We start from the raw sequence: 14,245 nt of genomic DNA, 5'->3' as shown, positions 1-14,245 counted from the left end.
TCAGGCGATACTGCTATTGGTCCTCGTCCACAGGGGTACAGCCGGACAAAGCTGCTCTTTTTCTAAGTCAAAACTTGATCTGGTTTTGAAAAGGAGACCGAGAACCAGCAAAACAAGTTTCGAGCACCTCGCTCTCAGACTGTGGGCTTACTTGCGATTTCTAGAGTTTCTGAAAGTAGAGTGGGAGGAAGAGCCTTCAGCTATCAGGCCCCTCTCCTGTGGAAGGAGGCTTCAATTTGGATTCGGGAGACAGACGCCCTCTCTAGTTTAGGATTAGGCTTTGAACTTTCCTTTTTGATAAAGCTTATACTTCGAGCTGGATCGTGTAACCATGGATCCTCCCTTAGTGTATCACAGGAGGTCCTGCAGGAGTCTGAGCCAGTTGCAGTAAAACTGAGTGTGTTCGCCTTTCTCTCCCCCAGAATCCACAAACAACCACAAGAAAAACACTTTTTATAACTCAAAGAATGCAAAAGGACTAAAAAACATCTTGTTTTAGACAGATGATGAAAAATATGCAGGCTCTTTCTTTTTTCCTTTCGTAAGAGTTGGATCCGACGCCTGGACTGGACAAGAAATCACCTGTCACGATTTGAAGCATTCGACCAAACAACAAATGATCTGCTAAGGACTGCATGTAATAAATGCTGTAGCGTAGCTAGTGCACTCCCCTTCTCCGGCACAAAACATTATCTTTATTGATACTGGTGCCAGTAAAGATTTATTCAAACCAAAACAGTCATCTAGCAGAAATCTCCTAAACAGTAGCAAGCAAACAGGCCTAAACACCGGACCAGCCGACACTGCGTCACTTTTGTTTCCACTGTTATGAACAATCTCAAACCGTCCGTGATGTTTAGCGTCCGCCTCCCTCTGCCTCGACCGTGCTCTCTCATAAACACAACAGATGTTTGCATTGAAAGTGATGGGCCCTTTCAACAGTGCGCGCGCCATGTTTTCCATATTTTGAATAAATATCTTTGATCAAAGAGATGTTCTGTCAATTTTGTCCCCGCTTCGATATTTTCCAAAACAGTCTGCAATTTTACATCACAAGAGCAGGATGAATAAATCATCCACACTGAGTGAATCCACACTGTCAGAATATCCCCACATGAACCGCGCGACTCTGATGGATGAGGAGGAACGTGCTCGTGGCCGGCCACGGCTGTCTCAGCAGCACAGCTGAGGAGAAAAAAAAAAGAAGCAAAATATCGGAGAATGTATGTTAGAAACTGAGCGCTGCTTCATGTGCGTATTGGTTTGGATGAGTACCAAACACCCTAGATGTCAGATTACAGCCACTGGAATGTTTAGCCAAATGTTGCCGTTGCCACACCGATGAATCAGCCTTCTGTGTTTTGCATGTACCCAAACCGTTTGCTCATCTGGTGGGAAACATTTATAAACTTTCGATGGATGTAATCAGAAGCCGAGACACCAAATCAAAGGTGGGGCTGGTGGGGAATCCCTGCTCAGATCCCTTTCTGCTTTTGTGCGTCGTCAGTCTAAGATGTTCAAAGAACTTTAACTTCTGACATGCAGTTCAGCTTCTTGTTATTCACATTCTGTGAGGAAAAAGCAGCGATCACATCCCCGATTCAGAACAACAATGAAAACTCTTATGGCTGAAACACGTTGGGATTTGTTATCAGGAAATCTTGTTTTCTTAGAGATGATGCCCTTTTTTCTGCACATCTGTGAAAGCTCCAAACTCACACCCACAGTCAACTTAACCTGTTTATTATGAACACAAAGATCTTCGGATTGACTTTTCTTGCTTCTGTATTACAGGTTTGTGTGCTTACTGTTAACAGAACACATCCAACTGCAGTGATGTTTGAAAAATAAACAGCAGGACCGCAGGTGGTGTTAATGAGGCTGTAGTTTGGGTTGAAGATATGGAACAAAGCAAATGCTTTGGCTTTGCTCCAATTTAAGGCTCATATGTGAAGCTCCATGAGGACATCACTGCATATATAAGAGATTATGTGAAAACAACTGAGAGATAACAAAGACACACCAGCCCCTGTTTTGACTAAGAGGATGGTGTGCAAGCACCAATGCTAACCCTAAAAATGTCATTGAAGAGGAATTAAAGGTAGAAACTTTCATTCTGACAGCCTTCAATTCCATACTCCCACCTGTTGAGGACGATCATGTTACATTCTCCCAAAACCTGTGAAGAACTGACATTTGTGAAAGCAGAGCTGCAGAAACAGCAACCTCTGAGCTGCTGGCCTGCTTCTCTAAGAAATGATCCTTCCATCTGCTGCCTCCAGCAAGGGGGAAACACCTCATCTGCACCTCGTCTCGACAACATTAGAACATTACCTTTGATTTAGACACCAGAGCCGCTGCTCCGCTCTTCCCACTTTGACTCAAGACTTTGCCAGAAATGCAATTTGAATTGACCCATGACTGAGGAAGTCTGTTGCTTTCGAGAAGTTATATCAAAGTAAATCATATTTATTTCAAAACTGACCTGGAAGGCAAGACTCAGGGTTTGGTCTTTTGCAATGACGGTTTAGTTGGTTTAGTTAATCAATCAGAAGTTACAATTCCAGTGTCATTAGAGTAATTCTTAGTTGGATTTGAAGGTGATGGTGTTAATTAATCAAGGCCTCAGACTAAAGTAGCAACTGAAATGTTATTTAATGAATGTCAGTGCCACAAGAATCTGATGAATAACACTAAAACTCAGTTGTTTTGCTTGTTTTTTTCCTGTTGTTGTTATTTTCTGTTATTGTGTCTATAGTGTATACTCTCATTTTTTTTTTTTTTATTAAAGTCAGCATCTGTTTTGTACAAGAGACAAAGATGTTGTGTAAGATGATCTGTATGCTCATCATTACACCCAAACCTCCTCCCTAAAAGTTTCAAATACTCACATATTTAAAGCATTATCTTCAAACTGCATCTCAAATCATGTAATTGTGATTACCAGAAACAAACAAACTGTGCGTGTGGTGTCAGTTCCAGACAGGCCTGTCCTGGGTGGGACTCCTGCTAAAACTCCAGTGACACAGCATTTAAGGTCGAGGAAGGGAGGAGGTTGAGACAGTGAAATTTGCAGTGACGTAACAGCCAGAGGCGAGCAGCACGTTCTGCCTTTGCCTGCCTGCTAAACGGTAGCTGTCATCTCCTGTCAGGCTGGCGGCGGCAGACGAGACGGCTTCCCTTTGCCTCCTCGGGCCAGAAGACGCACATCATCTCCGATCACAGCTGGCTGCTGTGACGGGCTGCTGCCGCAGCCATCTCGCCAGAGAGACTGACTGCTAACTGCTGCTGCTCACACACGCACACGCGCTGCCTGATTTCATATTCCGCACCACGTTGCTGCTGCTGCTGCTGAGGTAGCTTAGCTTGTACTGACTCATTGAAAGCATATGATGGGCTGTCCACGGAGAACACTGCGGGCCTGAAATAAACAGACTGTTTGCTTCGTCCTCTTGTGGCTCTGCTGTGTTTCACTGATGCCTGTCTCCCTGCGCTGCCATCGCATGTCTGTCTGTCTGTCTGTCTGTCTGTCTGCCAGCCATCCAAATTTGTCCTCCCCTCCTCTGAGGGCCTGTGTCCATCCGGCCATATGTCCGTCAAGCTCTACTGTACCGCCCCAGGCACTGCAAACACTCAGGCCTGACCAGCTGTCACGGCAGCAGAGAGGAAAACGTTCACAGTGAGCCAAAGGGACGAATTTGTGAATGGATTATCTGCATATATTAGCAATAAGCCATCATTAATTAAAGGGACAACTCGCTTCACTCTTGCTGATCAGCAGCAGATGATGGCCACAGGTTTGCACTGCTGCCGACTGAACAATAGCCTTCCATTAAATATATTCAGCAGGTGCTGCGATTAAAATACTCCACCTCATCTCCCCTCCCACACTTTATATGGAGGACTCGCACGTTAAAGCCATGTAACATTTTTGTTAAATGATGCAATCAGCCTGTGTGCTGACATCATCTATAGTCTAAGGAGCTTGGAAGGAAAAGCGTCTGGACTTCTTGTCCAAGAAGAAGTCCAGACGCTTTTCTTTCCAAGCTCCTTAGACTATGATGACCTGGGTGACTGAGAACCTTCACAGAGACATCATCTATAACAAAGCGAGGTTTTAAATTCCTCTTTCTGTTCATCCAGATGTTAATATTGCCACTTTGTTTTTACGCAACTTCACACACACACATCAACTCTTTAACTAAACAACTGACGCTGTGGCTTGTTTGCAGGGGAACATTATCTGCACTTATCTGCCGACTTTCTGTCATTAGATCGGTCTCTCCATTGATACCCCCCACACCCCATGTTGTGCTTTTTAATAGGTGATCACAGCAGTGCTGCATTTGGGTTTTTGTTGATCATCAGCAGTCATATTAAGCCCTGGCTTGGAATACCTGATCCAAATTTCTCTGCAGGGCTAACTCTTTTTTTCTACTGATCTTTGAGCGCCGTCTCTATCAAATAAGTAAATGCCTGTAAGAAACAAACACTTTAAGCCAATTGATGTCTGACTTTTTTTTTTTTTTTTTTTAAATTATAAACAGTGCATTAACATTTTTCTGATAAAATCAAGCTCATATGAGTTAATATCAGCTTGACCCTGACCCAAAGACTGGATAGCCACCGTGATACTGTGATATCGGCCATGATTTTGGACTTTGCATGTCTTTTTGTTGGTTGTTTTCTGGGGGGGGGGGGGCATCTTGTTCAGACAACATTTGGTCAAGAGTGTGGAGGGCAATGCTATCAATTATGGCTAGCAAGCTTCATTGAAAGAATTCACAGGTGCAAGAAAAGAAACCTACATACCTGCTAATTAGTGTTAAGTAACAAACTAATAAAATAAAAATCTAGCCAACTATAAAACGAGTAATGTGCCTGAGCTTTTGTGCAGTTCTTTGTTACTCAGCTGTAACTGTTGTTTTTAACTGCTCAGTGATGAATGATACAAGCAAGTAACCAGTATCGACTGATATCCTGGCAGACTGGTAATTACGGCTCATACTAAATAGCCACGCTCTCTCTCTGTAGTCATACCTCTCTATCTGAGAAAAGAAAAAACACAAGTGTTGTCATGTTTTAATTTTGAGAAAAATCAATCATTACTTGGGTTGTTAGAAAGTCCTCTGTGTGTGTGTCTCAGCTTTTCCAACAACTTTAACTACTGAGATCTGTCCTTCACAAGACATTTGGTCACAGATTCATCTTTCCACACTTTTTCTTCTTTCAAAGTTTGACCCATTTTCAGCAAATGTGGTGCGAATCCTTCCATTATTCAAACGCGGTTTCCTTTGTTTCACAAATTCTGTTCTCAAAATCTTTGATAATACAGAAAATGTGCATAAATGTTTTTGGGATATGTTTTTCTTTTCATTCCTAACCAGAAACGGTTAGGGGGAAAACACTTAAGATGAAGCTCTCTCGATCGACGTTGGGAACACTTGTAGCTGCTGGGATCAAACCGGTGACCTCATGGTTTGAAGGGCTGCCTCTCTGCTCATTAGCACAGCAACAACACAACACAAAGGAGCGCACAGAGCTTTTTTCCACTTTACCTCCTCAGCAGTCAGATGTGAAAGCGTGGTGATGCTGAAACTGATGAGACTTTGCATTTCCTTTCATCCCTGAACAACTCCTCTGTGGACGGGGAAGAGATGAGACAGATGCTGCTCATTTAAAAGACTGTAATTGACTCAGCAGAGCTGCTGTCAGAGCAGAGATCTGTCGGAGAGCTTCCACCGCGCCCTGAAGTGCTCAGAGCCACGATTTACTGCAGCGATTGCTGTTAGTGCAGACGATGGATGCTAGAAAATGTTTCAGGAGAACAAGTTCTTATCTGGGGAGCGATGTTGGTTTCCTTAAACAGCCTAACAGCCCAAAAATGGGCTGTGAAATAAAGTTAGGTGTTTGAAATGAAATGGATTCTTAAAAGTGCAAAAGGCCCTGCTAAAATCTAGAGTTTCGCTCACTTCAAACAGCTCTCTCCCCAGACGTTTGCAGGCAATAAAAACAGCAGAGTGGTTTGACAAGAGCTGTTCTCACTGAGGTAGTTAAGGTCAGGGCACACGTCATTGATTGAACTAAGTGCTCCGCTGAAAACAGTGTGCCTCAATCAATGCTGCCTCTAATGGTGCAGGTCAGAGTTCCCCGAAGACCTCGGCTACGGGCGAATGTGACAAAGTCATCGGGGGGTGCTGGAGTCACGTTCCTTCTGCCGGCGCATTTGCTGGTCAGCCAGGCTGCTCTCGGGCTCACTTTGTCCTCGGATAGCACAAGTTAATGAAAATGCCATAACTCCGACAGGCTGTCAGTGACGGAGAGGGGTGAAACAAGAGGAGAGGCAGAATGGAGTTTAACTAGGAAGGCTGCCACCTCCCTTTCAGTAACACAAATGGATGGAGCACTCATACTCTCACAGAAGGAAACTCTTCTGTTGTTTGCACGAGCTCATGATTGCACATGGTTAATGAGAACTTTTACATGAGGGAGTTTAAACATACTTCTATACTGAATCTTTTTACTTTTACTCGAGTAATAGGCCCAAACACTTGTTTCATCGCTTTAAAAAACAGTTGTTCAACACAAACCCATTTGCAGGCTCTTGTGCTCTGCTACTTTTCATGTAATAAAGTACATCAGTAAGGCACAGGGCCAATTTTCCACACAATTTATTTCTGCCAATTATTATGATGTCCTGCAGTTCCCCCTGCCACACCACTGAAAGAAAAGTCCTGGAAACTCTCAGAGGTCAGGCACTTGTAAGGTTCTTTAGGACAGGGTCCGACTTAGCACTTTGTCCTTTTTTCTCCCCCCCAGAGTGCTCTACCGCACTGGCCTGTAGGTTAAATACCCAATAATAAGAATTGGTAGCCTGTATTGTATTTGTGTGGATAGGTCAGAGCAAGACAGTTTAGCCAGCTGAAGATTTATTTTCTACTTTTTCGTTCTTTGAGATGTCTGGGAAAAGCGTAAAAAACCTCAGATTTCTTTCTTAGGGCTTGACAAAACTCTGAATATATTTTCTCTGTAAGTAGGCTGGCTTTTTTGCTATATGTACCAATTTTAAAGGTGACCTATGATGATAACTTCCAGCTCTCCGTTTTCATCGTACGGTTTTTACAAGAGTAGCTTTACAAAATAATCCTATAATAAGACAGATTGTCTCAACAAAAAAAAGCCATTTCAGCTTCTCTCTCCCTTAAAGCCATTTTTCTTTAGACTGGCTGCCATGCCAAACGGTAGGTGGGCGGGGCTTCTGTGCTCACAGCCAGAGCTGTATGGCTGAGATGACCCCTCTGACATCATACAGTGGTATTTAGAGCCTGAGCTTTTGGCTCATGCTGTGAGTTACACACTGTCAATATATGGAATCACTGACAACCAAAGTGGGATTCTAAAAACTAACAAGGAAAAAAAAACAATTTCCCACTGCAATGCTGGTAAGTACACAACCAAATCCATGCTCTGTATCTCCATCTACCATAAAACTAAAAAGATCAACTGGTGACTTTGTTCCAGACCATCTCCGTTTTCTTTTTACTTTGTTTCCTTTGCCGTTTCCCTTTTCCCGAGTGAATCCAAAATTACACCCTTTCACTTCCTGCCGTGCCCTGCCCTCCACTAACAATGTCCACAAAAACTACACACATACACACTGGAGTGTGCAGATGAAAGGCTCGGTCCTAATGACAAGGTACCCTGTCCACTTAATACTTCAAAGATTGAGGTTCTGCAGCAGGGGGAGGGGGAAGGGGGGTCCACAACGCTCATGCAGCCCCTCCTGTATCCACCCAATTAGCCAAAGCCTCAGATGAACCAGGACCAGCCTGCATTCACAGAACCTCTGTGTGTGTCCACCTCTAAGTAACAGGCCTCCAAACAAAAACAAAGAGCTACATGATGGAGAGCCTTCAGCTAACACAGTAATTACGTCACATTTGTGTATGTAAGTCTACACGCAGCAGTCACACATACATCTAAACCGTGTCAAACATTGGCAAACACCCGAAACCCAGAAATCAGGATGTTTTTTCCCCTCCCTTTCGCTGTATCTCAATGGCATCACAAAATTATACTAATTAGACTAATTACAGAGTAAATGCATGACAGGTCGCTTTCAGGCAGTATTTTTAAATCCAACAGCAGCACAGTAAACATGGTGGAGGTTAAGTTTATTTTGTTTTTGCAAATCACATGATTAAATAAGGTCACCTGTGGAAGCAGAAACAGGGACAGAAAACGATACACAAACAGCAAAAACACACTAATTTTTGCGCGGATCTTGTGTAAGAGTCAAATCAAGTCTGAAAACCGCTGCCATAAATGATGGTTTGTAACACTGTTAAAGTATTTAAACCTCCAGAGTAACCCGAAAGAAGGACACAGACCCCAGGGACTGAACGCCTCCCCTGTAATCACACAGCTCCCCGCTGAGGTCAGCCTCCACTCCCACCAGCCAACCATTAAACCCTTCAATCATGCCCCATTTTTCATTTTTAATGGCAACTTTGTCATTCATGGCCACATCCGATGAGCCTCACCATACAATAATCGAGTAAGATGACTCAAACTAACGTCACTCCATAACAAAGCCAATAAAAACGGAGACACATTTACAATTAACATAAGAGCTTGTGATTCAGAGCGCTGTAAGTCACTGCAGTTGTGGCTTTTCTCACTCTGAACCTTCACCACAGTCGCAGATTTCCCCACGACAGGATGACATCAGTGGGATTATTGGGGACGTCTTCATCAGGTTAATGGCTGGTTTGACCCAAGCTAAGGAGACCTTCTCATGAACCACAAATATTCAGATTGTGTTCATGTGTTTAAGGTGATAATCTTGATGTATCACAGCCACACAGGCACTTCATTTACATTTCAGACATGTAGTGGAGTCTTCTCCACATTTCTGAAAATGGGCCATGTTTCACTAAAGCTTGTGGCTTACCAACCACGGACGAAATTCTTAGAAAATGTTAAAAAAAAAAAAAAAAAAAAAATCATCTTTTTGTTAATTAATCTTCTCCATTAACCATGAAAAAGCCTGAACCATGAAATAGCTGCCATTTCATTTTCATGAAAATAGAGTTCATGCTCTGAACCCTCTGAAAAGTCACAAGAAAAGAATTAAATATATTTTTCTTACATGAACTTTAATTTGTAACATATTTGCTACATCAGGCATTTTTCCACTTTTTTGCAATTTAATGCTTAAAGGATGTATTGTGAAAAAATAAAAATAGAGAGAAAAAATCTCACTGATGTAGAAGTATCAAAACAGGGTGATGAAAAGTGTTGAAATTGTTTTGTTCAAGCTGAAATATTAGATCTCTAAAGTTACTTATATCTACCAACACAGAGAACTGCTGACTGTACAATAAGCCTACTCTTCAGTCTAACAGTACAGATGGTGTTGAAGCTCCGTCAGTGCTCCAATTGAGCCCAGATGGAAAAACATCTGAAAAACATGAGTTTTGTGCAGATGTTCATCCGTCAGATGTCTCCTTAAATTTCAGACTTGAATGCTATCGTGCTAGCATGATTAGCTTTTAAAATGGCAGACGTGCGATCTTCATGAATCTTGCACGTTAACTTGCATCCCGTGATTTAATGGCTACTTAAGTGGAGTTTGCACTGAATAAAAATGTAACATGTTCCAAATCATTATTCATGAATAATTATTATAATTATTCAGTTCATTTGACCAAGATGAGTGTGTCCTAAGAGAGAGGAGGACAGTGTTACTGACAGACTAAGAGATAAGCATATCCACCATGAAATTAGATCTAAATGCAGCATTTTATTTCAAGAAAGAATTCAAGAATATATTTCTAACCTATAGTACATACTGTCAAAGGGGTCCAGTTTAGTGATTCCCGATGCTGATCACTTGCTAAACACCAGTGGAAGGAAGCAGTGGCAGTCAGCTCCACAGAATAGAATAGCCCCTTATTTTCAGTGTACATGTACATAGCATGGTTGCTATGAGAAACTATCCATAGAGGCCGACCAACTCTTCAGAGCTGTAAAGTTGGGTATTTTAACTCTAAGGACTGACTGTCTCAAGTGTGAGTTAGTGGAGCTGTAGTTTTTGGCACTTCATTTGTTCGGCCGTGGAGGTTCCCACTTGGTGTTCCCATCTTTACAAGCTAAAACTGTATTTGCCCTGCTGACTTTAATGTTTCATTTAAAGGGAAAGTCCACTGTAAAGTTTAACACTCCCTTTTGCTCAAGAAGCTTTTTTTCCAGCTAGATTGTTTCGTGCCGAGTTGTCCAGTTTTGGAGAAAAGCACAACAAGCCTCTCTAAATGAACAGACCCTTTCATTCATGCCGATTGGAGTTTGGTAGTAAGAAAACTTCATACATAAAAGTACACAACAAGGTTTATGGATTTTTTTCCCAACAGGGTTGAAATTTCTGGAAAGACTTATAGTGCTTCTGAGTTCTGAGTGCCTCAAGGCAAAGACCATTTAGTTTCATTACATTTGAGAGAAGATCAACATGTCTACAGTCAATATCTCACAAACCAGCCTCGCACACCAAAACAGTCTAGATGGACAATTTGGGCCAAGTAGTTCAAGCCAAGTAAGTCTTGTTTTGTTTTGTTTCTTTTTTAAGAGCAGTATTTGATTCCCTTAACTATTACATTAAGCATTATGGCCAACCACATTCTTTTTTACGGTTTTCAGTTTTCAAGGTACTTTTGGCTGCTCCTTTAATTCCTCCTCATCAGGATGGATCTGTTGATTGGGTACAGATTTTACACCGGATGGCATTCCCAATGTAACCTTCCCATTTATCCAGGCCAGACAGACACTTGTAGTGCAATAGTTAGACCGTGTTTGTGTCCCGTCCCACTCTTGAATCGGGGCTCTTTAACACCCAAGGTTAATTTACCAACTACTCCATCACTGAGCCAAGTGTTAAGTTTTCAAAATAAAACATAATTTACACATTTATTTTGCTTTTCCTACTATATCAAGCCACAATTTCAAAACAAAGGTGAATATCAAGCCATGATTTTTTTGTATGTTACAACCCTTTGGTCAATCCCTATTCTTAACAATATGAATCACAGACAGTTGGCTATCCTCTTTGGCCCCACCAAAAGCTGACATTTAAAGGGCACTTGGTCTTAAGTGCTGTTCAGGGAAATAAACGTAAAAATTTAAGAGCATTTGTCGAAAAAAAGTCTCAGAAATGACTTTTAAAGGGGACCTAGGTCAATATTTATGGTCACAAAAAGGCTTCTGCTGAGATTCAAACCTTCTGACCTTTAAGGTGCATGATGTTCTCTGAGCATAAAGCCACATCATTACCTCTCTTACCTCCCCCCAGTCAATCAAAACTCTTCACCTTCCACCCTTAGCCTCTCATGACTCCCCCGTCCTCCCATTCAGAGCTGTAAAAACAGGCTTTTACATCAGAACAGATGCAGCATCATGGCACCATTACACTGCATCCATCAACACCTCTGTGCACCCAGCTAAGAAGGGGTGGGGGTGCAGTGCATCCTACTCGTGTAATTAAGTAATTACACACAATGTATGATAGATTCCTGTAATGGTTTATTTTTGAAACTGTTAATAAGTCAAATTGACTGAGGGTGTAATCAGATCTGTTGGCTCTTTTTTCATGAATACTGGAGAACACTCGAGTAGTTTAGTTTTAATTCTATTCAATTTTATTTATATAGCATTAAATCACAACAACATTTGCAACAAGGTTTATATTGTAAGGTAAAGACCCTACAATGATCGAGCGAAAACCCCAACAATCAAATGACCCCCTTTGAGGAAGTGCTTGGCAAGAGTGGGAAGGAAAAACTCCCTTTTAAAAGGAAGAGACCTCCAGCTGAACCAGACGTTTACATGTGAAAGACTTTATAACACAGACAAGTTGCACAGACTTCATTCTTTCTAAACAGCAGATGCAAAAATAAAGTGGTGGCCTCTGTATGAAATTATTTCAAGTTTTCATGCTGAACTAAAGGTGGAAAAGTTTACGTGTCAACGAGGGGAAAAAAGCAAAAAGTTCAATTTGGAGTATACATGCTGTCACGGTCCTCGGTCTTTTGACCCAGCGTTTTGAGTTTTAGTTTATTTTTATACAAGTTCATTCCTATTATGCCTAGGTCGCCATTATAGTTCGTTGTTATTAGATCCCCCTTGTGTCTTCAACCCCTGTGTTAAGTCTCCCTCACCTTCATGTGTTTCATACCTGCGTGTTTTGTGTTGTCAAGTTCTTATTGTCATGTCTGCGTCTCATTATGTTTCCTGTTTTATTTTGAAGAGGTCTTGTGTTCCTACGTGCAGTGTGTTTGGTTTTACTCTCCCCCTGTGATGTCATTACGTTCATTCTTATCAGCTGTTTCCCCGTGTGTTTCCACTCCCCCTGATCACCTCATGTGTGCATTTAGTCTGTGTGTTTCCAGTCATTCGTGTTCAGGTCGTCTGCTAAGTTCACGTCATGTTTCCAGGTATTCACGTATTCTTGTCAGGTTTGCATGTTTAAGGTTTTTTCATGTTACTTTCCTCCCAGTTTAGGGTTTTGTTTAGCGTTGTCATTGATTTTGCCTTTTGTTTTGTACTTATTCATCATCCACTATAAATATATTGCTTTCTGTTAAAAGTCAAGTTATCGTTTTGCATGTCTGCACTTGGCTCCTCTTCCTCACTCCATACAGTCTGCCTCAGCCAGACTGTGACAATGCAGATGATGACTAGAAGTGTCAGAAGAGACCAGGAGACTACTTGGCTTAATATCACTTATAAAAATAAACATAAGAAAAAATAACAGGCATGACTCAAAAATGAAAATCATGAATACAAAATTATCCAAATAAACATGTTTAAATGTCATTTCTGGAAAAAAATGGTTCAAAGTCCCTCAAATAAACAAAAAACTACAACAACATGCACATTTTTGATCTACAGTGGCCTCGAGGGTTCAGACGTATAGCAAACACATCTCCTACACATTCGAAAAGAAAAGGTAACGCAGAACAGGAGACATTTCAAACACAGCACAGCCTATTTCATTCATAGAGCCCAGTTAATTACTACAATTAAACCTGAGAGAGCATCCTTTAACATGATTATGGATTATTATGGTGATACTGAACGTACGAGACACAAGGATGAATGGTATCACTGCAGCACTCAGAATCAGATCATTCTCAAGGGTACACCTGCTTTTATAAAGACGTTTGCTGAAGCAGACGATATAACGCCTGACATCTCGTCTTAAACGCACCGCCGTCTTCAAATTGCTTTTTAAACTACTGTTTGCACAGTCAGGGTTTATTAAGCTTCTATTTGTCTTGGATCATTTTTATGGCACATTAAATGCAACAGTGTAACGAGGCAGGAACAAATAAGGTTTAAGAAAATAAATCTAAAATGTTGGTCGGAGACGAAACTTGACACGACAAACAAATGAGATTATAACAGAAATCAGCAATAATCTCATTTCCGATGTCGCAAATAAATAAATAAAAAGGATGGAGTTATTCCAAGCTGATAAATAACTTGTACTTACTGTTCTCCTTCTCGTCTGTGACACAGCTGCTGATGGACTCTGAGAGGCCCAGTGTGGCTGATGAGGGCATCGATCCCAGGAGGAACGCCAGCGATGGGGCTTTTCGCTGTGGGAAGTCCCCGTCATCCTCTTGCTCCTGGTCCCCCTCCTCGTCTTCTGGTCTCTTCTGCTCCAGTTTTATCAGAGCCTCCAGTGTGAGCTCGTTAAGGTCTTTGCCAAAGTGCTTGGCCACAGCTCGAAGCTCATCTTCGTCTTCTGGTTCCTCGTCGTCCTCCAGCTTCGATGAAATGGAGAGAAGGTCGTTTTCGTCATCATTTTCCAAATCTGTGGAGCAGGACAAACGTGGTGACGTGTCATTAATTTAGGACTTTGTGTGCAAAGTCTTTATGCTAAGCTAGGCTACATAAACCAAAAGCAACTCAAAGGTCAGGCCTCAGTTAGCGAGCTAAATGTTACAGTTCATGACAGTACAATTAGAAAAAAGAACAAATGAATATGGCTCGTTTAAAAAGGGTTTCTACAAAATGGTCATTTTACTAAGTTCCTCCTCTTTGTTCAAAATGTGTGAAAAGCAAAACAAGATCGTGAAACATGCTACATGTCTCACTTGCAATTGTTGCCATCTTGGGTGCGCAGGGTACCCAATACTAGCTGGCTAAGAGTGGCAACTGTGTTTCCTCCAGGCACTGAGGTTACCTG

At 41.8% G+C, this 14,245-nt stretch overlaps 1 protein-coding gene across 1 annotated transcript in view; it reads right to left on the bottom strand.

Moving 5' to 3' along the window:
• Window positions 1–14,245, bottom strand: part of LOC116310699 (transcription factor IIIB 90 kDa subunit-like) — a 121,730-nt gene that overhangs the window by 63,236 nt on the left and 44,249 nt on the right. The window contains exon 10 of the mRNA XM_039603225.1: window positions 13,547–13,870. Coding sequence (XP_039459159.1) covers window positions 13,547–13,870 — 324 coding nt within the window. The remainder of the gene's footprint in view (window positions 1–13,546; window positions 13,871–14,245) is intronic.

The sequence above is a fragment of the Oreochromis aureus genome, linkage group 19, assembly GCF_013358895.1.
Source record: "Oreochromis aureus strain Israel breed Guangdong linkage group 19, ZZ_aureus, whole genome shotgun sequence".
Taxonomy (NCBI): domain Eukaryota; kingdom Metazoa; phylum Chordata; class Actinopteri; order Cichliformes; family Cichlidae; genus Oreochromis; species Oreochromis aureus.
This window is presented reverse-complemented; position numbering and strand designations above follow the sequence as displayed.